Source organism: Odocoileus virginianus, chromosome 7 (assembly GCF_023699985.2).
Source record: "Odocoileus virginianus isolate 20LAN1187 ecotype Illinois chromosome 7, Ovbor_1.2, whole genome shotgun sequence".
NCBI lineage: Eukaryota > Metazoa > Chordata > Mammalia > Artiodactyla > Cervidae > Odocoileus > Odocoileus virginianus.
The window spans coordinates 13092847-13117230 of NC_069680.1; the positions used below are offsets into that span (position 1 = coordinate 13092847).

At 37.3% G+C, this 24384-nt stretch overlaps 1 protein-coding gene across 12 annotated transcripts in view; it reads left to right on the forward strand.

Annotated features, from left to right (window-relative positions):
- The window catches only part of ADD3 (adducin 3), a 133209-nt gene extending 111882 nt beyond the window's left edge, over positions 1 to 21327 (forward strand). For 10 of the 12 annotated variants that reach the window (XM_020905428.2, XM_070470148.1, XM_020905427.2 and 7 more), the window contains 13 exons: positions 3490 to 3628; positions 5353 to 5504; positions 6492 to 6572; positions 7409 to 7558; positions 8032 to 8175; positions 8288 to 8386; positions 9501 to 9683; positions 10240 to 10497; positions 11798 to 11917; positions 12352 to 12438; positions 16540 to 16663; positions 18328 to 18423; positions 19049 to 21327. In XM_020905428.2, coding sequence (XP_020761087.2) covers positions 3490 to 3628; positions 5353 to 5504; positions 6492 to 6572; positions 7409 to 7558; positions 8032 to 8175; positions 8288 to 8386; positions 9501 to 9683; positions 10240 to 10497; positions 11798 to 11917; positions 12352 to 12438; positions 16540 to 16663; positions 18328 to 18423; positions 19049 to 19341 — 1926 coding nt within the window. In that variant the 3' untranslated portion in view covers positions 19342 to 21327. Of the gene's footprint in view, positions 1 to 3489; positions 3629 to 5352; positions 5505 to 6491; positions 6573 to 7408; positions 7559 to 8031; positions 8176 to 8287; positions 8387 to 9500; positions 9684 to 10239; positions 10498 to 11797; positions 11918 to 12351; positions 12439 to 16539; positions 16664 to 17793; positions 17808 to 18327; positions 18424 to 19048 lie in introns of those variants that run through there. The other 2 variants (XM_070470149.1, XM_070470151.1) reach the window with 2 other exon arrangements.
- The last annotated feature ends 3057 nt before the right edge of the window (positions 21328 to 24384 follow it).

Below are 24384 nucleotides of genomic sequence, written 5' to 3' on the forward strand. Positions count from 1 at the left end.
TCCTATACCCAACTGAGAGTCTGAGATTTGAATCACTATTCCATTTACTTATTAGCTGTGCAACCACAAGCAAGTAATTTCCTGTTTTAGGACTTTATTGTGAGATTCAAATGAATGAACTGTAAAGGATTATTTTATTAATATTGAATTTTAGTAGGAACATGATTAACTATCTACCATAAAGACAAACAAAATTTTTATTTTTTGACATAATATTTTAATGAAAGCTTAATATGTTTATTGATAAAATTTTAAAGCCAGCTGAAACAGTTTTATATCATTAGTAAGTTTTATACTAACAGTTTTATGACTGAGGTAATTATCTGAACAATATTTCAAAAATATTTGCAACATTAAGAACTGAGTTATAAATGTTCATGACAAAAAATATTAAATCTTCTGGAATAAAAGAATTCTTATCTGTTGAAGCACTGTCAACTATATAAAAAGGCTGGGAACTTTTCATTTACTTTGAATATTATTTTCTTCTGTACGGCATGGAAGCTATTCACTAGCCTTAAAAGGGAAATTTATATATTTATCTTAATTTCAGAAGGGCTTACGCATTCCTCTATGACACCATGGATCATCTCAAAGCTTTAGGATGGTACTCACTATCTTATGGGATAAATGGAAGTTTTTTAAAAAGGCATTTTCACTGATGAAAAAAAGCATTTGACCTGAGTCCTTGTCTCTGACATTTACTAGCTCTGTGACCTTGAACAAACTTTTCAACCTTTCTTATTTAGCTTTCTCAATATACCCAGCAGAAATTTCTCAGCAGGATCGTAAATAATTGTGATTCTCTTGAGCAACTACTTGGTTTTGTTTTTTTTTCTTAAAGCCATTGTAAATCAGCATACTGAGCAATTGTCTTGATTCATGTTGGCTGCTGGAAACTTTAGATAAAAATTGGCCCATCTCTAGCAAATGATACAATTTTATAGTGTGCTGTTTGTATCTCAACCTCATTCCTGGCTCAGTCTAACCTCCATATGCTTATTTTCTCTTTAGCTTGATTTTTCTTACCAATATTTATTTTTGTATCATTTTAATCTATGGAATCTGCTTTAAATTCTTGCTGAACCAACATAAGGTGCAGTATTCAATAGAATAAATAATGCCTACTTCTCAGAGCTATTGTGATACATATAGTAGGTATAGTTTTTTTTCCTCACTGAATCAAATAATATTGGTTATAGCTTCTTTGAATTAAAGCAGGTTTAAATAGAGTTTGATTTTGAAGGGAAGATAAAGTTTCAGAAGAACAGATTGGCCCATTGCCAGATGTCTAGAAGTTTTCTGTAGTTTATATAAAGATAAACGAGTATGTCTGGAAGATTCTTTTCCTTTCAGCCTTAAACATGTTAAAACACTCATGTTAGTCAGCAATATGAAGATGTCCATCCATCTTATATGCAGCTCACAGCCGTTTTATGTTCACAAGGTCTTAGAAATATATTAATGGAGTTTTTCTGATGGGTGCAACGTGTCTTTGTCAAGGATATTTTATACGATAGTATCTCTGGTTTAAATCACATACTTAAATGAACTAGATAAAAGTCAATGGAATTAGACGGTTAGAATTTTTTTATAATTATGCCAAGAATTTGTGTTTAACAAGCCTTTGTAAAAGGGAAACCATGTTTAACTGGTATAAACTGCACTGTGAACTCAGAATTCAAATATGGTTACAACTAGTATTTTTTAAATTAATCATTCAAGCAGTATCCTTCTCTTGGAATTCTACTTTCCCCTAAATTGTCCCAAGAACTTGAAGTGGTTTACATAGTCTAAAAAGGTTCATCAGTGGTTTCCATATCCAAGCTGTGGTGTGTGGTACACGTGTCTGTGTCTCTGAAAGCGTCACACCAGAGTCTGTTCAGTCCATCACTGACTGCCATTGCCCCTGCCTCTCACTGCCATGTGGTGGTGGTGTTGAAACCCTTGCCTAACAGGAGATGCAGGTTCACTGCTGACTCAGATGCCTCTGCAGGCCATCGCGGTGCAATGGGGAAGAAGGACTTCCTACTCTCTTCCCGTGCTAGTTTCAGTCAATGTGTTCTTTGGTGCTCCATGGTTGAGCTCCCAAGATTACAGTTATTAACACTCAGCTCTTTCAATTCACATCACAGATGCCTTTCAACTGTTTTCTAAAAGCAATGCAAGCATGAGTCAGGACTGGTTCTAATATGTATTACCACCTCGTAGCCTTACAACAACATTTCCCCTTTCAGCATGAGCTTCTATGCCGTTATCTAAATTATTTTAAAATGTTCTTCCTTCTGAAAACCTCTGAGGTGTATTCAGCCATCTCTAAGCAAGGCTCCATCTAAGCAGCCACTCCAGGAGATTGTATTCTCAGCCTTACAAGGAAGACTACTCACAGGGACTCGGAGGAGAGTCACTCTTCTCGGGAGAATTTTCCAGTGATCTCCGTGGTGTTTATACCTGCTCTCTTGGAGGAAATGATTACAAAGCAGTATATTCTGCCATCTCCCTCTTTAAGTGAAGTGGGAACAAACTGAATATACTTTCCAGCAGGGCATTCTGCTACACATTTAACTAATCTCAAATGGAAGAGCAAGGTCTGGATAATTTATAATGCAAGCGCCTTCATGTTTAAGGTGAACGAATATAGACATGAGCAAGAGAATAGGTGATTAATAAACTAAGTGTTGGTTGAGTGTGATAGAAATACAAAGCCAGCTAATTCAACTAATGTGAAGGATTGGGGTTTTTTCAAATGATGAATTATATTAGCAACTCAAAGCTTACTGGAATAGAAACTGTTCTTTTAATATTCATTATTTTTATTTGTATAAATACTATCTGCCACACTTACCATCCCCTTTCCCAAAAGAAGAAAAGCAGAGCTCCAAAACAGGAACATTTAGTACCCAGAGTTGGGAGAAAAGTTCTTTCTTTAGCACAGTGTTGCAGAGGGGAGTAATCAGCTCTCTGCTCTTTATGAGTTTGTTTTCAGAGTTTATAGAGCTAAGGAATTGCCATGGAAATCATAAAATGGAAGCCTTGATTTACTATGTCTTAGTGAAGACTTTTGCTGGGAGTTGCTATAGTCAGAGGCAAGTTCCATTCAGATAAGGAGTCTATCCTAACCTAGATAATAAGCTGCTGGGCAAGGAATGGGTCTCTTTTTACATCAGGCTATACTGGGTGCTCTAGTTGCATATTATTAACAGAGTTGCCTTTACCCATGCCTTTGTATTGTGGATGTTGTAAAGCTCATTTTCTTAGAGATTAAGAATGCCTAGTGATTTTCTATCCCCTGAAAGCAAGTTTCTTGCAGCTGCTTCCAGTGTTTTAATTTTCTTATTTTGTGCTTTATATTTATTTTTAGATAGTGTAAATGAAAGTTATTCCTGAGAGGAATGGGGGAAAGATTGGTTATATCAGAGCAAGTTATGTTGGGGTCATTCTGCTCCACGTGACATGCATGTGCTCAGTGATTATTTTTGTGTATTACAGGCCTTTCGGGAAGACCTGGAATGCCTTATTCAAGAACAGATGAAGAAAGGCCATAATCCAACTGGATTACTAGCGTTACAACAGATTGCGGATTACATCATGACCAGTTCTTTTTCGGGCTTTACTTCACCTCCCCTCAGTACGTCAGTTTTGTAAAGTTTGAAAAACATGATTTCATCTCCACTTTGAACAGTGTACATTTCTAGCAGCATGTTCTGATCTGGTTCAGTGCTTCAGTTTATAACATCTAATACTTAGAGTGACATAGTGTTAGGGTCTCTTACTTTTTCATACCAACCAGACGTTTACTAGACTCTGTGAGGATTACAAGATAGTTATAAAATGTGGTCCCTGCCCCAGATAAATGCGTATATGAGTTGAGGAGACATACACTGAATGCACAAAAGATTAAAACTGCAAGATAACTGGAGAGGAAAAAAATTACAAAGCAACATAAAAGAAATTGTTTACTGACTTTTTCTAAGTCATCTTGCTGTGAACTCAGAGTTGGAATTGATTATGGAGTGAAGTGGACCAAAAGAACTTTATGAAAGAAGAGAGGCCTCAACAAACCAGACTTTAAAACAATGGAGCAGTAGCAGTTAGAACTTGATGTAAAAGAGGTATTAGCACATTTTATCCATTCACCAGGCCTTTACGGAGAGTGCCAGTTTGGTGGACTGGACACTGTAAGGATGCCAAGAGTCATAACTTGTTGAGTACAAGCACTTTACATCTCAGAGAGAAACATGCACAGAACTGACTGCTGTACCTGGGCAGGTACAGAATCCTAGACCTCAGGGACTTTTCTTTTCCTTCTCTTTCTTTCTTTGTTACTTCCTTTTTTTCTTTTTTGTTAAAGATTTACAAGTAGGAGTTCAATGAATTCAAGTACTTCCCAAATAGAGGAATAGCATGCAAAGAGACATGATGGTGGGAACGTGCAAGGTGTGGGTAGAACTCACGTGGACCAGTATCTTGGCACACACATCTGGTTAAAGAATCTTTGAAAGAGTCCCAGAGTGAGTTATAAGTGCTTGAACTAGAGTAGTGGTTGTGGGAATGAGAACGGAGAGATCAGTGAGAAGGGCATAGCCAAGGAAGGGGAGAGAAGACTTTCAGCAGGTTTGAATGTGGTGATGGCGGGGGTGGCAGATCAGTGGTGAGAGGAACGATGAGTTCCAACATCACTCACTCTTCCCACTTGGGAGAAACTGGAAAATTGAAAGGTTGAGCTAGTTTGGTCCACTTTTTCTATAATACTGATTATCTGACATATGCCATGCACCCTAACTAGAGTATGTAGGGCTAAGGGCCAAGAGGCCCACAATAATGCCACACAGGCCTAGAGAAGAAGTCTAGGAAAGAGGTGGGTAATGGTAACCAGGAGAATGAAGACAGCAAAAGTTGAATTTAGCAATTGGGTCATTAGAGATTAAGACCAGTTTTTGTTGCTTGTTTAGGGCAGAAACCAGACTATTGTTTGATTGCATTCTTAAATATTTTTTTGTTTGAATAAAAGTCAAAAGAGGTAAGGTAGTTGTTTTTTTTTTTAATAGATCTTATCAGCTGTTACCATTGGGGTCATATGACCATATTCCCCCAGTGGCATGAGCCTAACTCCCTAACATCACTCCCTACCAAGTACTAGATGAAACAGCAAGGCAATAGCTGATAGGTACTTTCACTCTCAGTGTACTATCCTGGAGGAGGATAAGCTAATGCAACATTGTGTGGGCTGGTAAGTTTCAGATCATCATTTACAGGCTGGAACACTCCCAGACTCAGGCCACTTTCTGGCAACTAATTTTCAGGTAAGGAATTTATTTGATGTGAATCTCTCTCCCCAATTTTTCCTCTTAGGTCTCGGCATGGTCACACCTATCAATGACCTTCCTGGAGCAGATACATCCTCGTATGTGAAGGGAGAAAAGCTTACTCGTTGTAAACTTGCCAGCCTGTACAGACTTGCAGACTTGTTTGGATGGGCCCACCTGGCAAATACATACATATCAGTGAGTCCTTCGGCTTTCAATTCCTTTTTTTAAAATCCCAACTTGAAGGTAACTGTGCTCTCCTCACCTTTACTCAGAAGTCCAGTTTTCAGACCTTGTTCTCTGAACGTAGCATGCTGGACCACAGCCTCATCCTGATTTAAACCTTATCTTTGAGAGGCTACTGTTAACCCCAACTTTCTTCTCCATTTGTTACCTGTGTTGTTTCTTTAATTCAGACCAGTCGCAGAACCTATCTGAAAAGAAATCCTCCTGGCAGGATTTTCTCTGTGTATCAATTTTATCTGAGAGTCAGTGATTTTTTTTCTTTAAATGCTTTAAAAAGCATTTGGGGCAGGGAAAGTAGAGGAGGCAAAGGAGGTTTCCCCCTTGGTCTTTATTTTTTAAATATATTTTCCCCGTTCTTCATCATTATCTTGTTTACATGTTGCCACACTTGGAAACAAAGACAATATTTGGAAGCAAAAAGTATGGAAATAATATGTGATGAAAATGGCACAGATATGAGATGCAATTTTCCTACAACTTTTCATTCCTTCCTCCAGCTATTCCTTGGTTTCCCTTTCTTTTCCACCTTAATTCCTTCCTAGGAAGAGATTTTTTTTCTCTTTCCTTTGCCTGTTTCCCCTTAATTTCCATAAAGTAAATCAAAATTATAGTCATATCTCATTAGGTTGAATAATATTGGCATTCATTTATCCTGAGATGAGCTGACCCTAAACAACCTTAGAACTCCCAAAATAACACTTTAGGTAAGTCCAGTAAATGAAGACCTAATGTCAGATTTTTTTAGCAAGTATTGAAGGCTTGAGGGAAGAAACCTTTTCAAGGCAAGTTTCATGTTGCACACCTTTAATTTCTGCTTTGTCCACCCCCCACCCAGATATCTTAGAGTTATTCATTATGAGTATATTCTTAGTCATGTTTACACTGTGAAATATAAACACCTCATACTAATTCTATTTTGTTTTGTTTTGTTTCTCCCAGGTAAGAATAAGTAAGGAGCAAGACCACATAATAATAATTCCCAGAGGGCTGTCTTTTTCTGAAGCCACAGCCTCCAATTTGGTACAATTTTCATTCCTATGTTACTTTTTCTGTGCTTCCTTGTACTTTTCTGACAGCTTTTAGCTTTTAGTACCAGACAGAACAAGAAGAGGTATGGATGGAAAAACATTTACTAGTGAATAGGGAAGAATTTGGAAAGTTAATGTTGATTTTTTTTTAAGAAGAGCTTTAGGGTTCAAGAAAAGCAGGGTAGTTGAAGAGCCTAATAAATGAATTGATCTCATCAGTAAACCCATTCATGTTTTGAAGAGAATCTTTTGATTTTTTTTTTCTGCACTCTGTAATTTGTTTAAACATGCACACACAGTCTATATGTTTTATAGGTAGATTTAAACAAAGTTCCGTTGGTGTGACTATAGGGTGTGACATTCCAGCATTTGTTTTTTCACGATTGTACTCTGGAGTACTGTCATTGGCCTCTAGAGCAGTAGGAACTTTGTTGATTCTAGTGCTATAGTGTTAATTAGCAAATAGACATTTTCCAGCAAGTTCAATAAATGCCAGACCTTCAGGGAAGAGCTTAAGTTATTCAGTTTCTTAAAAATTGTACTTCTTGCTCAATGCTATTTTGTTGCAGACTACATGTTGTAAATAAAATTTGGTGGGAACAAAGCCACACCCGTTCTTTCACAGTCCTTTGCAGCAGCTTTTTTACTGTAGTGGCAGAGTTGAGTAGTGGCAACAGAGGCCCACAAAATCTAAAATATTTGCCTTCCGGCTTTTGACAAAGAAGTCTGCCACCCCCTCCACCCCAACCCCACCCACCAGTTTAGCTTGTGGAACACGGGAAACTTTGATGCTTGTGTACCAGTTAAGTGTCTTTCTGATTTTTCCAGGTGAAAGTCAATATAATAGGAGAAGTGGTTGATCAGGGAAGTACTAATTTGAAAATTGACCATGCAGGCTTCAGTCCCCATGCCGCGATATATTCAACACGTCCTGATGTTAAGTGTGTGATACACATCCATACCCTCGCAACAGCAGCTGTAAGTCACTGAAGGGCCAAAACCAACAATGACCCTGGGAAGTGTTATTTCCATGGCTTTCCTTCCATGATACTTTATAATCTTCATTCTTTCAGACCCTACCATTTGAAGTCATTTTCAAAGTATTAATCCTCTGCATAAGAAAGCAAAAGGCCCTTTGGACTAAATGCTACTGTTCTGGGAAAAAACTGAAAAGAGAGAGAGCATTTGCATTTTTAATGAATCAGTTTAATAATTGCGTCATTGAGTTCTTTAGAGCAAAGCTTCTTTCCTAATATCTGGCACAGCATGTAAATAGAATCCCCAAGTTCTTTTCTTTCTCTTGAAGAAGCAAAGAACTAAAATGGGAGGAGTCTGGAGTGCTGAGCACAGTGAATAGGCCAGTGCTGCGTGAGCTGACTGAAGAATCCAGTTCCTGTGAAGGTGTAGTCAGTAACCAAATGTGTTATCTTGGCATGAACCCGATGAAATAGGTGTCCTCCATGAAGTGCGGGATCCTTCCAATTTCTCAAGAGTCCCTGATCCTGGGAGATGTTGCCTATTATGACTACCAAGGGTCACTTGATGAACAGGAGGAGAGAATTCAACTGCAGAAAGTTCTGGGGCCAAGTTGTAAGGTGTGTAGTAGAGTCTCTATCAAAGGAGCTATTTTTGTTGCTGTTACTGTTGATGAAAGCAGTGTGAGCTATGCCAGTTATTTAAAGTGATTGCTTTGGGATTCTATTTTAGGTGCTGGTACTCAGAAATCATGGTGTGGTAGCACTTGGAGAAACAGTTGAGGAGGCTTTTCATTACATTTTTAATGTGCAGATAGCCTGTGAGACTCAAGTAAGAAAAATTTTTACCCCTCTCCCTGCCTTTTTTTGCTTTATTATTTGTTGGGTTGGGTATTGTGTTTACTTATTTCCAGAGTTCTATCAGTTGGTGGCTTTTTGTTTTGTTTTGTTTTGTCTTTTAAGAGAAGTTGTGCTTTACTTGAGTAAAAAGGGTCAACTGAGTATCTCTTGAAAACAGGAAGAAAGAAAATTAAAATTCATGTATAGACACATACACCAAATCTAAGGACTTCGTAAACATAATTTTCTTCATAATCCTACTTTTCAAGACGGTATAGTTGCACATTTCTCCCTTTTCACCCTCTAGCGGTGTGGTGCTAATTGATGAACAAAGATGACTGCCAGTTATCAAAGATCAGCTGTGTTGTGGTCACTTTTGGGTAAGAGCAGCACCAGAAGTTTTAGGAACTCATGCAATTTCCAGAGGTTCCATAGCCTCAGTCTCATTATTAAAGTGGATTAGATATTTATTAACCCCAGAGAAGCTGGCATATTTAACAGCCCTAATTTCCCCCCTTTAAGAGAAACCAAGCAGATTTTCTTGAAGCAAATGGTTAGAATCTGAATTTATTAGAAAGGCTGCAAAAAGGAGGGGAGAGAGGGGGTGTACTTTTCCTACCAACTTTAACTGTTATTAACTATCAACTTTTTTTTTTTTTTGCTTTAATGGTCAATCTTCTCAAATGAGGCTATGAAAAGCTTCATTATATTGAAATAACGAGGTGACTTCTGCTTCAGTATTCTTAAATTCACAATATGGTGTTTATATTCCTTTAAAATTATAACTTTCAACAAAAGTTTAAACTGGACGGCCATGGGAAAACTGCAAGGAAAGAACTTTAAAATTTGGCAAGAGAATTCAGTTACTTGAAATATATTAAAGGGTATGGCTCTAAATGTGTTTTCCATCAGGGAGGGTCAGAGCCCTGGAAGGTATGGATAGATGGAAAAGCTCCTAAAGCTGCCTGCTGTCACAAGTTTCTTTGTTGGTAGCCTGAAGACATGTTACAGATACTTGCAGAATCAAACTTGTGCCTTTTTCAAAGTGAAGTGCTCGTTCCAGTCTTTCCAGTCCTGTGCCTCTAATACTGTGCCATCAATTACAGGTGCGGGCACTGGCGGGGGCAGGTGGGGTAGACAATCTGCTTGTGCTGGACCTTCAGAAGTACAAAGCTTCCACTCACACTCTAGTGGCATCTGGAGGAGGAGGAGTGAATATGGGTTCCCATCAAAAGTGGAAGGTTGGCGAGATTGAGTTCGAAGGGCTGATGAGGACTCTGGACAACTTGGTAGGTAAAAAATTGACCATGAACTTGATTTCATGTTTGCAGATTTAGGACCAGATGTCCCCTCCTCCCTGTGGTTTGGGAACATGCTCATTACTCCTCTGGGAGCAGTCTGACCCTAGGAAGGAACTTGGTGTATTTTAAGAATTGGTGAAACAGGCAGCTGTCATCTTATCTTAGATTTTTACCCTCTTCCGCTAAGAGTCAGAAAGCAGATTGCCTTCAGACCCAGGAACAAAGACTTAAGTGAGCACTGAGATTTGGCCTCCAGAAAACCAGTTTATATCTTGGAAAGTGTTTCTGGTCAGCAGTTTTGAAATTACCTTTGTCAGAAATAGTTGTGTGAGTGGAAATTGCTTTGTCAGCTGAAATCAATTTTAACTAGATCTTGAAATTTGCTTAACTTCAACTCTAGTGTTATGTGGCAGTTATGTGGAGTTTGGAAGGATTTCCCCTTTTTGTTTTTCAGCGAAAGAATCATTTGTTTAAATAATTCACCTCTAAATGCTGTGTTTGGGACAAGTTTGATTGCTTCAAATGTGGTTTCTCCCTCCCCCAGGGATATAGAACAGGCTATGCTTATAGGCACCCTCTCATTCGAGAAAAGCCAAGGCACAAGAGTGATGTAGAGATCCCAGCCACTGTGACTGCCTTTTCCTTCGAAGATGATACAGTGCCCCTCTCACCTCTCAAATACATGGCACAGAGGCAGCAGCGTGAAAAAACCAGATGGTTGAACTCACCAAATACCTACATGAAAGTGAACGTGCCTGAGGAGTCTCGGAATGGGGAGACGAGCCCCAGGACCAAAATCACAGTATGTCCCTACTTAACATGCTTTGCCTTTACTAAAGATTTTGCCTAGTTACTGATGAATTGAGTGTTCTGTGTTGAAGATATTGGGAAAGTAGAATATAATAATTTGACTATAACTTATTAGATAACATTTGTGCAAGGCACTTTGTTTCACATGCCGTACATAAATTATCTCATTTATTTCTCCTACTATGGAGCGGATGCTGTTTTTCTCCTCCATTTTATAGATGAGAAAACTGAAGCACAGAGGGATTAACTAATCATCTGTGAATGGTAGAATCAGGGTTTGAAAGCAGGCAATCTGACTCTGGAACCCAGTTCTATCCATTGCATGATGACTGCTTTATAGTTATAGTGTACTCACGAATCAGAACTATAAAAGTTGTCAACTCCTAATGGTGCCAAGTTTTGTGAATTACTGCACGTAGCTACCCTTAGGCACGATCTTGTAGATAAAGAAACAGGTAATCTTAAAGTTTTCAACGTTTTGTCTCAGATTTGGTTTAATCTTGGAGTGCTTATCATTATCATTAAATATTCTCTAGGTACTCAGAATTAGTTCATCCTATGATATAAATCAGTAGTATTCAGTATGGAAATACCTAGGCTTCAGTGTTTATTCTCTAGTCAATATGATTTCTTATCTCCTAGTAAAAGAACATATGTTTCCTAGAATTAATTTTCTTGAAAGAACTAGTGGCTAGTCATCATTAATCTTGATAAATATTATCCTTCTTTGAGGGATATGATGGATAAATGAGAATTATATAAGGCTCTTCCACCCCTGTGGTGCCATTATACTATAGATTACTACCAGATTATCCCCTTTGCAAAATGCTAGTCAGGGGCTTGGCCCATTCTGTCAGCCAAAATTATTAAATGCAATCTGAAAAACTAAATCCTAAGAGATTTCTTGAGTCCTTTTTGATGACTTCTTAGCCATCATCACATGATAAAACTTCAGTGCAGGTAGCAACTCTAAATGTGAGTTAGTGTGAGATCAAGCTCTATATGCTTGAAATATTTTCACCAACATGTTTAAAATGCCAAAAGGAGAAAATTTAAATAGCTGCATAATTTAGTGTTCTTCATGGTACCAACATTTGTTTGTTTAAGTGAATGCTAATTCTCACTAGTATGGGAGATACACTAATTTACCACTAAAAACTGCTTAGTGAAATTCTTTAATGTATTGGCAGTGTATGCCCCCACCCTCTTGAGTCAATAAACAGTTGTCAAGAACCTACCATATTTCTTTAGTACAAAGTTTCATTCTAGAAAATTTTTGATTTTTTTTTTAGTGGATGAAAGCAGAGGACTCTTCTAAAGTTAGTAGCGGAACACCTATCAAAATTGAAGATCCAAATCAGTTTGTTCCTTTAAACACCAACCCAAATGAGGTACTAGAAAAGAGAAATAAGGTAAGACATGGTCTTCTGTGGCTGGAGGAGGCATTTTTATGCTGTTTTATGTTTAAATCACTAGAGACTGAATCTGATTAATGCTAAGTTTAGAGGTTTGAATACAGAAGAATTTGCAATTTAATTCTGTATAATTTTAACTTGTATGGAATACCTCCAGCTCTTTTCTGGTTTCTGATAAGAGGGCTATATGGGGAAGAAGTATTAGACATATTTCTGCTGTATTAGTGAAAAATGTAGCTCTCTAACACTGAAAGACAATAGGAAATCTCATGTCAAGAGGAGTGGAGGAGATTAATGTGAGTTGTTAGGATGGTGAAAGAGAGCTTTATGGAGGGGGAATTAAAGCAGCCCTTACCCTGGGTGGTCAAATAGTAAGCCAAAGGTCACCTGCAGAGTTGCCCCTAAGAATTTCTTACTGTTTTTCAATTCAGATTCGAGAACAAAATCGATACGACTTGAAAACAGCAGGACCACAGTCTCAGTTGCTTGCTGGAATTGTTGTGGATAAGCCTCCTTCTGTAAGTCCATGAAGCAGTATGATCTTTGTTTTCCCAATAATTTCTGCTTTTTAAATATGAGTAATTGTTTTTACTAATGTTAATATAAACACAGGTTAAAAAGTCAAATAATCCACAAGACTTAAAATGTCATCTTCAATTCCCAATTTCTAGGGGCAAGGACTTTATTCTAGCATTTACTTTGGTTTCTAAAGAGCATCTTTATTCTCCTTCTTGATTTTATCAGTTTTAGACTTCAGTTGTATGTCATCAAATCTACTTCATCAGCTTAAACCATTGTTTTATATATCACTAAAAGAGATATAAATGCTGACATTTATAATTGTTAAGAAACCAATGATAAGATGAATCCAAATTTAAGAGATGAGAAATTGTGAGAGAAAAGCACATCTTAGAATTAATGAAAGATAATAGTGACTTCTTTTATGGATGATGAGGATTTAGCCTATTTACACAAGGCTTCCCGTTTGCATTCTCCCAGTAAGGTTATATCACGATGTTTTGTCTAGGTTTTGTCTGCAGAGGAGCTCACCAGTTCCCAAGCTTATATTTTTATGTGTTTATATTTTTAAATGTTTGTATTTTTAAATGCTTACTGCTGAGCGAGGTCGTATTCCAAAATGACGTTTCCTTTTAGACAACCTTTCTGCCTCCGGAGAAAAAGCTGCCTCCTTTTTTCATTGGCTTAGTATTTGGATACATTACGCTTAGTTCGATGTGAGAGTTGGACTGTGAAGAAAGCTAAGCGCCAAAAAATTGATGCTTTTGAACTGTGGTGTTGGAGAAGACTCTTGAGAGTCCCTTGGACTGCAAGGTGATCCAAGCAGTCCATCCTAAAGGAGATCAGTCCTGGGTGTTCATTGGAAGGACTGATGCTGAAGCTGAAACTCTGATATTTTGGCCACCTCATGTGAAGAGCTGACTCATTGGAAAAGACGCTGATGCTGGGAGGGATTGGGGGCAGGAGTAGAAGGGGATGACAGAGGATGAGATGGCTGGATGGCATCACTGACTCGGTAGACATATGAGTTTGAGTAAACTCCAGGAGTTGGTGATGGACAGGGAGGCCTGGAGTGCTGTGATTCATGGGGTTGCAAAGAGTCAGACACAACTGAGCGACTGAACTGAACTGAACTGAGGCTTAGTTCTTCCCAAACTTTTCTTACTGTTCTTTTCCACAGAGTCAAAGGTAACAGGCAATCTCTCAGGTCCACTCTTTGTCATTGTCATTAGGGTCCAGATCTCAGCTAGCTGCTCTTTAGGCCGGATATGCTGGCTCATCCTGAGGCTCCTGTGCTTCTCGCTGTGTGGTTCTGTTTCCTGCATTCTGTTTCCAGCATGTCTCCCACTTTCTTGATTTATTCCTTTATCATTGAGCACATCCTCTAATAGCTTTCTGAGAAAGGATACGTGTCATAAGAGGTAACAGTCTGAAAACCTGTATTCTACCTTCATATGTGCATGTAATAGATAAAGAATTCTATTTTGCAAGTAATATGAAAAACATCACCATATTGTCCCCTAACTCCCATTAATGTTGAAAGCAGGAGAGTATTGTGATTCATGTGCCTTCCTGTAGGCCTCTTTTTTAAGACCTTTTCTACATTCCTGCTATTCTGAGATTTTATGATGGTGTGCTTTGTAGTAGATTTCTTTTTTGTTTCCATTTTTAGCATTTAGTAACCCTTTTCAATCTGCAAAGTCTTGTCCTTCAGTTCTGGGAATTTTTTAAAGTATTTCTTCAGTTAAGTAATCTTTTTTCCCTTCAGTTTCTTTTTCTGTCAGGTTATATATTGTTGTTGTTCAGTCACTAAGTCATGTCTGACTCTTTGCCTCCCTTAACTGCAGCACGCCAGGCTTCCCTGTCTTTCCCTATCTCCCAGAGTTTGCTCAAATTCATGTCCATTGAATCAGTGATGCCATCCAACCATCTCGACCTCTTATCACCCTCCTTTTCCTCCTGCTCTCAGTCTTTCCCAGCATCAGGGTCTTTTCCAGTGAGTTGGCTCCTTGCATCAGGTGGCGAAAGTATTGAAGCTTTAGCTTCAGCATCAGGCCTTCCAGTGAACCCTAACCCTAACCCTAACGGGGACTGATTTCCTTTAGGATTGACTGGTTTGATCTCCATGGAGTCCAAGGGACTCTCAAGAGTCTTCTCCAACACCACAATTTGAAAGCATCAATTCTTCATCACTCAGTGTTTATGGTCCAACTCTCACATCGTACATGACTACTGGAAAAACCATAGCTTTGACTAGATGGACCTTTGTTAGTGAAGTGATGTCTTTGCTTTTTAATATGCTGTCTAGGCTTGTCATATCTTCTCTTCCAAGGAGCAAGCATCTTTTAATATCAGGGCTGCAGTCACTGTCCACGGTGATTTTGGAGTCCAAGAAAATAAAATCTGTCATCATTTCCACTTTTTCTCCTTCTACTTGGGGAAGTGATGAAGTGATGGGACTGGATGCCATGATCTTAGTTTTTTGAATGTTGAGCTTTTTTCACTCTCTTCTTTCACCCTTATCAAGAGGTTCTTCACTTCCTCTTCACGGGATATATATTAATATACTGTTAGTTGGATCTCTGACTAAGCCTCTGATTTTTTTCTTTCCTATTTTCTCTTTGTCTTTTAATCCTACTTTCTGGAAGATTTGCTTGACTCTATTTTCTAAGCCTTCTATTTAATTTTCTTGATTTTTTTTTTAATTTTAAGACTTCTTATTCCCTGAATGTCCCTTTTTTTTTCCTTATAATATCTTGGTCTTATTTTCTCTTATAGTATTTCCTATTTTCCCCTCTTATTCTGAGGATATCAACTTTAATTTTTCTTCAGCTGCCTTTATTGTCTCTTTCTTCTGAGTTCCCTTTTTCTTCTTAATTCTGGTCTCCTCCATGTTAGAAGCTTTTCCTCAAGTGTCTGGAAGTCCGTGGTAGTCTGTCTGTCTTTAAGAATGAGACACTGAAAGCCAGTCAGAGCTCAGGTGTGTGCAGGGCTTGGGAACTGGTGAGCCCCTCTGCAGGGTGCCTGGATATGGACCAGGCTGTTTCTTTCAGGAATGCCCAAATGCTAGTATCTGTAGTTCTTTTATCTGGAGTCATTTAATTTATCCAGAGAGTTCTCTAGTCTCTTGCCAGTCTGCCTCCATCATCCTGGGAGCCCTGAACTGTGTTTTGTGTCCCCAAATCAGTCGTTCTGAAGAATAAGTCCCTGATCTTCTGCAGAGATGAGAGAGCACTGCTCGTGTGTATGGAACAGGAAAGGGGAGCTGAGAATCCCTCTGTTCCTTCTTCACACTTCTAAGTTGCCCCTTTTCAGCTTTTCTTCACCACGACTTTCTGTGGTACTTGAGCCTTATTCAGACCTCCAGGGCACACAGGCATTCTTTTTTGCATCCTTCTTTGCAGGGCTAAGGCTTCAGTTCTCTCATCTCTGCCACCTACTCTTCCACCTGCTTTTCCATCTTCTGACCATGTGTTACCATTTCTCATCCTGTGTTGTCTCCTTTTCCATCCTTTTGTCCTTAAAAGTTTATACCATTTTTGCTACTATTCCTTTACTATCGTTTTAGTAGGGTTTTGGGAGGAATTTTCTTTTAATGCATGGGTTCAATCTGCCATGTTTAGTTCAAAGGCTCATTGATTTCTTTCCTAGAGCAAATAGGTACAAGTTTATTTTCATAGCAGATTTTAAAAGTTCTCTTGGTGCAGTTTCATTTTTCGAAGCCTTTTTTTACAAAGGCTTTTTGACATTCTTGGTTTTTAAGGTATTTCTTAGTTACATGGAAGTTTCTAGAACTTGGTTTAGTTTTCTTTTTTTTAAAGAGTTATTAAAATTGACCTGTGCAGGCTTGAGGAAGCATCATTGGCAGGTTTAGTCTATTGGATCAGTAGTCTAAAATCACTAATCTGGATATGAATATTTTAAAACATGTTACTTTATCATTTCTTATGGGTGTTGTGAGTTAGGGTATAACATCATATATACATTTAAGTGGGTGTGTATGAAGTTGTGGGTATATATAGATGTAAATATATATAAATAAATATACATATATGATTATTACTCTTGGTAACAAGTCAGTGGTTGTTTTTTTTTGTAAGACCATGCAGTTTGAAGATGATGATCATGCCCCACCAGCTCCTCCCAACCCCTTCAGTCATCTCACAGAAGGAGAACTTGAAGAGTATAAGAGGACAATCGAACGTAAACAGCAAGGCCTGGAAGGTTAGTTCACTTTGAAGTTAAGCCCCAGCTAACCACACTGCTAACAGAGCCCCTTGAGTTGGATGATAGAAGGCAGTCAGGATTTTTTTTTTTTAATGTTTCTTTACCATCAGTTGTTCCATGTGCTCTCTCTCAGTCTTTGCTTGAGTGTAAGTAGGATTAAAATGTGAAGAGTTACCACAGACCACATATGTTAACATGTAGAGAAGACTGTTTTCCTTAGAAAGCAATCTGATTGCTAGCAGAAAGTCTTCTATAGTAAAGTGAAATCCCCAGATGAGTAAAGAATCAGTAGCTAAAGTAAATGTAGATAAATTAATAGATTTAAGCATTTCAGAAAATGTGGCTTTTTAAAAAATTTTGTTTTACTTTGACATAATTGTAAATTCACAGGTATGTGGCTTTAATGTTTTGTAAAATCTCTGTTGCTTCTGGATGTCTCAAGATGTCAGTACTGTAATTTCCAAATTAAAATAAAGTGGGATGCTAGAATTTTTATGTGACTTCCCTTAAGCACATGGGCACTCTAGTAAGTGTTTCTGACTTCAGAACCCTAAGTAAGGGTTGCATTTAAGAACTGTTCATGAAAACACCAATTGAATACTAGCTCACTTGTACTCAAGAATAAGAGATTCTTTAGAGAGGGTTCTCAGTCTTGGCTCTTTAGATAAGCTTCAGACAATCTATGAGCCATCTGAAAAATATCTTAAATATAATATAAAATATAATTAATATTTGCTTAATTTTATATTTGAGGAAGTCAGGGGTGCAGGGTAGAGGACAGGAAGTCTGTGACCCCCCCAAAGAGCCTAAGAGCCTCTGCTTTAAAGCATCTTCAACACACAGTTGAAATTTTTACCCAAAGCAAAATAGAACCACTAGTTAAAGAATCTTTGTGCCTGTTTGATATCATGTAGAAAGAACTAATGACATCTGGATCATCCAAGAAACAGTTCTCATTAGTGTGATAGTGTCTTTGTGACAAAAGGGAGTCATCCTGATTCATTAATATAATCACATTAAGTGTTCTAAGTGGTATTCTTCAACTTATGTTCATTCTAACATAAGGTTGGAAACTTTATTTTTGTATTTTGTAAAATGTCCCTCTTTAATCTCTTATTTTTTGAAAGCCTAAAGATGCCAGGTAACAAATATAGCACAATAGAACCATCTCCTTGTATATTAACTTTATAAGTAGTTTCTTCCACATTCATTGTGACCTGAATTAGCTCACTAATATTGCTCTGATAGGAATCACTAATTGGATATTATTCAAAAATTCAGTGAGGCATTTTGCCTCATTAATGTAGCATCATTGGTGAGGCTTTCAGATTTCCTTTCATTTGGCTGCTCAATGTATTTTTGGTTTTCTAACACTGTAGCAAAAGCTAAATGCTTAACATATTATTTGCCTGGGCTGCCAGTAGCCATGCTTCCTTAAAGCATGTATGTCAAATTAGCAGTAGCAGCCGGAGTGTTAACACATGAACCTCCTCTTTCCACACATAATGATCGATGTGTGGGATAACTGTGAGCATGCTCAGCTCATGGCTGAAGTGTTTATCATCCCTGTGTATGCAGGTATTTGATGTATGCACTAACCTTCCTGAAATCTTAATGCTTTTTTGTTTTGCATGGCTTTTAACTAAACTCTTATCCAACAGATGCTGAGCAGGAATTACTCTCAGATGACGCTTCATCTGTTTCACAAATTCAGTCTCAAACTCAGTCACCGCAAAATATCCCTGAAAAATTAGAAGGTATTCAATGTAATTTCCCACAGCCTTCACCCAGTTAATCTTTAGAGTCTGTCCCTCTGTCATTTGTCTTCATATAAAGAAATTGAACACCTGATACAGTAAGTTTCTTACCATGCATTTTACTTACAGCTCCCAATGATTTTATTTTCTTTTATTATTATGGGGTGCTACTTTTGTTCAGCATTTACACTGACTTACCTTAATCTGGATATTTGGCAACCTAATAGTTCTTAAGAATTTGTGAAATTAAAATTGGTTTGTCATATGTCTTCCAGTCAGAAGCATGAAATCTTTTTCAACTTTGATTGCCAGATGACTCCAAAATTAAAGAAAAATATATGTATGTTGTCTTCCTCATTTATACTGACTTGATTTACAATGAAACTGTCAAGTCATCAAACTGGACTTAACTAGCCTTCATTCTTTGTTCTAACAACTTTGTTCCCTTTATACCATTTAAGAGCATTAGCGTCATGCTAATAGGCCCATAGTCTATTAAAATAACCATCTGTCTTTATTGGGATCAAAGTAATGCCTTAGTACATTGCTTAAGCATTTCAGTTTTGTAAAATAAAGCAAAGATGTTGACTATATAAAATAACAAAAAAATCCTCCCCTTTTATAGAAAACCATGAGCTATTTTCCAAGAGCTTCATCTCCATGGACGTACCTGTCCTGATAGTGAATGGCAAGGATGACATGCATGGTGTTGAAGATGAGCTTGCTCAGCGAGTAAGCAGGTTAACCACAAGCACCACCATAGAAAGCATCGAGATAACCATCAAGTCTCCAGAAAAAATTGAAGAAGTCCTGTCACCCGAAGGCTCACCTTCAAAATCACCATCCAAGAAAAAGAAGAAATTCCGCACTCCTTCTTTTCTGAAAAAGAACAAAAAAAAGGAGAAAGTTGAAGCCTAAATAGAGTCTTTTTATAATTGTTATTACAATGTGACGTTGCACATTTAAAAACCACATATAAGTTGATCATTAATATGCAGTGGTAGATCAGATTGGGGGTCTGTAGCAAACTGGACTTTTAAGAACTGGAAAGAGTTTTACTAAAAGAAAAACATATTATGAAAAACACTTTCAAAGTCATCTCTCATTTTCTATGTCCCAAAAAGGTTTTGAATTTTTAAACAATTGCTAGTTTTGATTAGCTTTGCCCTCATGAAGTATTATTATAATCCCCACAAACAGATATCTGTCTGAATTACTTCAGGCCTTCTACATAATATCTAGAAAGAAATTACCAGTGAACAAGTGAGAGAATTTTTGTTTCTCAAAACCTGCTTCACTTGGTAATGAGATTATAGTTTTTTATCATGATTATTGACTGTAACTTTTGGGTTCCCATTGTTTCAATGGGCATAACAGAATGCTTTAAAAGCTTCTAAGATAAGAATCTATAGCATTAGTATACACTGGCACATAATTGTTTTTTTTAAAGTTAAGAAAAGATTCATTTGGAATTTTATTCATAGTATGAAATTTCCTCACCTGAAGTAACTTTGTTTGCAAAAAAAAAAAAAAAAAGGTCATTTTAGTAAACTATAATTTTTGAAAAGTTCCTTTTTTATTAGTTTAGAAACCCCCTTATTTTTCAACGAAGGGGATTTTATACACATAACATGGGTTATTTAGTTTAACTCTGGCAAAAACGATTTTTGTATGTTGAGACGTTTGTATACCATTCAGTATAAAAATGTCATAAGCATATTAGCTAATCATTTAACAGTAGAGCACATTTGAGGCTGCTTGGTACTAAGTATACTTTAAGTATAATTAAAGAATCCAGGGACTTAGTATCAAAAGGGGATTCGAGCATTTAAAGGCATAACAAGATTCATATTTGAACCTTATAATGTATTTTTCTCTTAGTATTGCTAATGAATGAAAAAGCCCTCGCATGGTAACCAAATGGGAAGGAAGAGACTGAGAGAGGAAGTGAGCAGTGACGGGAATAAGAGAGGTGTTAGGAGAAGAGTTCTAGGGTGATGCTGCACGGTCATGATAGGATTTGAAGTGTAATTTATTGAAAGCATGTCCCCAATTGCTGAAATTCTGATTCTCTACCAAAACCATTGTATTTCTTAGTTGACATTCAGGTTTTAAAAGGGTGAAATCCTTTTTAACATTATGATTTTTAGAAGGTGGCACTAGAAGAAAGCAGTGGGTCTAATCCCCACACCCCCACCATGAGAAAACTACCACTTATTAATTTTTACCAATTTTTCTTATCTTTTCAGTTAACTTTCTTTCTAATGTAAATACAAATTTAAACCTAGGCTTAATATAGTTTTTTTTTTTTTCCTTTCACCCAAGTAATGTCACAAATCAATGTAAAATCAATGATCCAAAATAGTCAATGAGTAAAAATAATCCAAAGTATTTCTGGAGGGTGAGTTGGTGTATAAAAAAAGTTCCATGGATTATAGTGTGTTGCGGGGCTGGTTCTGTTTGACTGTGAGTGTTTGATGATGCAAAGTTGAAATGGAGCCTGGAAAGTTCGTTCTAGATCTCACTAACTACTGGAGTCAGTGTTTTAATCTTAGTGGAAACCTTCAGTTGCTTAATTCTGTGTTTGAGGATTCTTTTTTGTTCTACATCATTTATGTTGTATTACAACGTATGTAGAAACAGTAACCTGTGAACTATACTTTCCATAACTTTTTAAAAATATATATATCTTAAATGAATGCAATGTGCATAAGTATTTTTTAAATGCAACAGTGAACTATTTGCACCTTTTGCTAATGCCTCTATTTACTTGCTTTGGCATAAAGAATGAGCCAATGAACCTCTGTGTCCTGTGGAAAATGTATAAATGTTATCTGATATTGCTCTTAGATGTAATGCTAATTAATGTAAAATCACAAATAAACAGTATTTTAAATAGATGGACTTAGTATCATGAGCTTTCTATTCAAGAGTGATTACTTATCCTGAACTACTCTGTGGACTGTTGAGTTTTGTACTGCAGTGAGATTTTGAGTAAGACTGACATTTCTGAATAAGGAATGTCCTGATACATTTATTTTCAAATTAGTTGAAAATTAACTAATAAACCCTTCTTGTTTCAGCTCATTTTGGAGGAAATATTCCCCAAGTGACCTACTTTTCTTTCTTGATAGGATATGACAGTCTGAAATATTTTTCTGACATCTATAGAGATCTTTGAAGGATTTAAGATTCTGATTCTCAGTCTCAGTGCTACATGGATGTAGAATAGAAAATGTTGTAGTATATATGTTGAGTTTATTCATTACTTCTCTTTGATTTTGATTCATGTAACAACATAACATTAAAAAGATAATAGAAAGGTTACAGTTATACCACAGTATTCAACAAAATAATTTATTCTCTTCATGTGTATTGGTCATCATGGTATGGATGTAATTTTATTCAAGATTTTTTTCTACTTACTATACTACAGTATATTCTATCCTAAAAGATTTTCAAACTAAATCACTCACATGAATGATGTCTTATGATTTTTTTCCACCACTTTGTCCTAAAAATAGAGTGCAAGAGGGGAAATCATGTTAATTGAGGGTTCTGGTTAATTGAAGTTTTTACTATAATTACCCATTATAAAAATGAAGGGTTTGAGCAGAGAATAGATTCATAGTCTTGGGCATATTTAATTATTACCTTGTCTTGTAAATAACCCTTTGGTGAAAAAAATTGCTGTTTTAGAAAGATGCTCATTTGAAAATTCCCTTTCATAAAGCAACAAAGGCAATTATCTTCAGTCCTCACTTGAGAGTCCATAGAGCATGAAAGGTAGTGCTGCCTGTCCCTTTTCCTCTATTGATTAGTATTTTCATTCAGAACCAAATGGATCAAATTGTGACAGCATTGGATTTTCCTAATAGTAGGTTGTGTTTTGTTTTGACATAGGCAGAGAACACAAAAAGGCAAATTGGTTATTTTTTAAATTCAAGAGTGATGTATATATGCATCAATATTGCAATTTCAACCAAACTAGAATTTTAAACAAGCAATCTTCTCTGTGGCCACTAGAGGGTGCAGTAGACCTAACAATCCTGTGTATTTCTAGTCCTTGAACTTTCCTTTTCTGAAAGGCTAAGCACCACCATGTTTATTGTCAAATACCCAGAACTTAGAAGATGTTGCTTATCATTCTCCTCAGCTAGACTGTTCTCAACTTTGTTGTCTCAGCAGGTCCATTTCACCAATGCAAATACCATCAGCAGGGACTCTAATGCCTGTGGAGAACACACGGAAAATTGTTGAGGTGTGGTCTCAGAAAGTAACCATGGTGGGAGAGTTCATGCCCGTGAGTGGCAATATAATACCTGCTTCCAAAAAATAACTGACATTCTTTTGACTGGGGAGATAACTGATAATGCCTGTCATTTTTTGACGCCTTCTGTGTTATCAAAAACTATGCTAAATGCTTTTCATGTATTACCTCCTCTGGCCTTTCCAACATCTTAAGAAAGTAGATGATATTATCCTCATTTTGTAGATAAAGACTAAGGCTTGCAGACAACAAAAAGGAGGTGCTAGTGTTTCACTTTGAGATACAAATTTTTACAATTCTAGTACTGTGTGTGTGCCAGGCCCTATGTGTACGTTTCCTGGAGGGAGTGGTAGCTTACTTAGTGTGAACTCTTAAGTCCACCCACGCTGAATTCATGTTTTGATATAAGATGGGCTGTAGATTTGGGATAAAACATTAACTTTTGATTTGGAAGACTTAAGTTTACCCCAAGAATTAAGAAATTGATGAATACCTGAAAAGTGGGAACAACCTGTGGTAATGCGATCCTTTAGGATAAAGAACCAGCTCTTGAACCTTCATCGTGACACCCAGAAGACAAGCTATCTGTACTTTTGCATAAGATACAAAAAAGAGTTGGGCAGAAGCTCTTTATCTTTGCTTTAAAAAAAAAATTTCCAAAGTTGGGGGCAAGGAGAGACATTCTAAGGAAAGTTATTTTTAAAACCTGGGAAGACTGCTTAATCTAGTTATAGAAGTATTTTTAAAGATAAACTGTACCAACTTAAATCTTATTTAAATGGACATACTTGGAAATGATCTTCCTTGGAGAAAAATTCTAGCATACATGCTGGAGATCAGAACAAGAAGCCAGCCTTCGGGAGTTCTCAGAGATTTCATTTCTAAGAGATGACCATTAGGGGGCAATCCTGGGTCTAAGTTTAGTTGATGGAGGCCAGTTACTTCAAAATGTCTATTTTGGGCTTGGATTTGCATCTGTATTCTGATTATGCATTACTGGATGCAGAATCAGTTCAGTGGCTCAGTTGTGTCCAACTCTGCGATCCCATGGACTGCAGCATGCCAGGCCTCTCTGTCCATCACCAACTCCCCAAGCTTGCTCAAACTCACATCCATTGAGTCGGTGATGGCATCCAACCATCTCATCCTCTGTCATCCCTTTCTCCTCCTGCCTTCAGTCTTTCCCAGCATTGGGTCTTTTCCAGTGAGTCAGTTCTTTGCATCAGGTGGCCAAAGTATTGGAGTTTCAGATTCAGCATCAGTCTTTCCAATGAACATTCAGGACTGATCTCCTTTAGGATTGACTGGTTGGATCTCCTTGCAGTCCAGGGGACTCTCAAGAGTCTTCAACACCACAGTTTAAAAGCATCAATTCTTGGGCACTTAGCTTTCTTTATGGTCCAACTCTCACATCCATACTACTAGGAAAACCATAGCTTTGACTAGATGGACCTTTGTCAGAATAAGGTTGAGGACAGTTTATAAACACTGAATTACTTCATGCATTCCTTACAGCCTAGTTATCTTGTTCTGACTTAGGAAGGATTAGTCCTCCAGAGAAGTTGTGCTTGCCTAACAGTAGTTATTCAGAGACAGCTCAGCCATGATCCAAGCACAGATCTTCATGTCTGCATCTCACACTTGTCTGCAATACTGCAGTCTCCCTTGGAAGCCCATTGGATCATAACCTA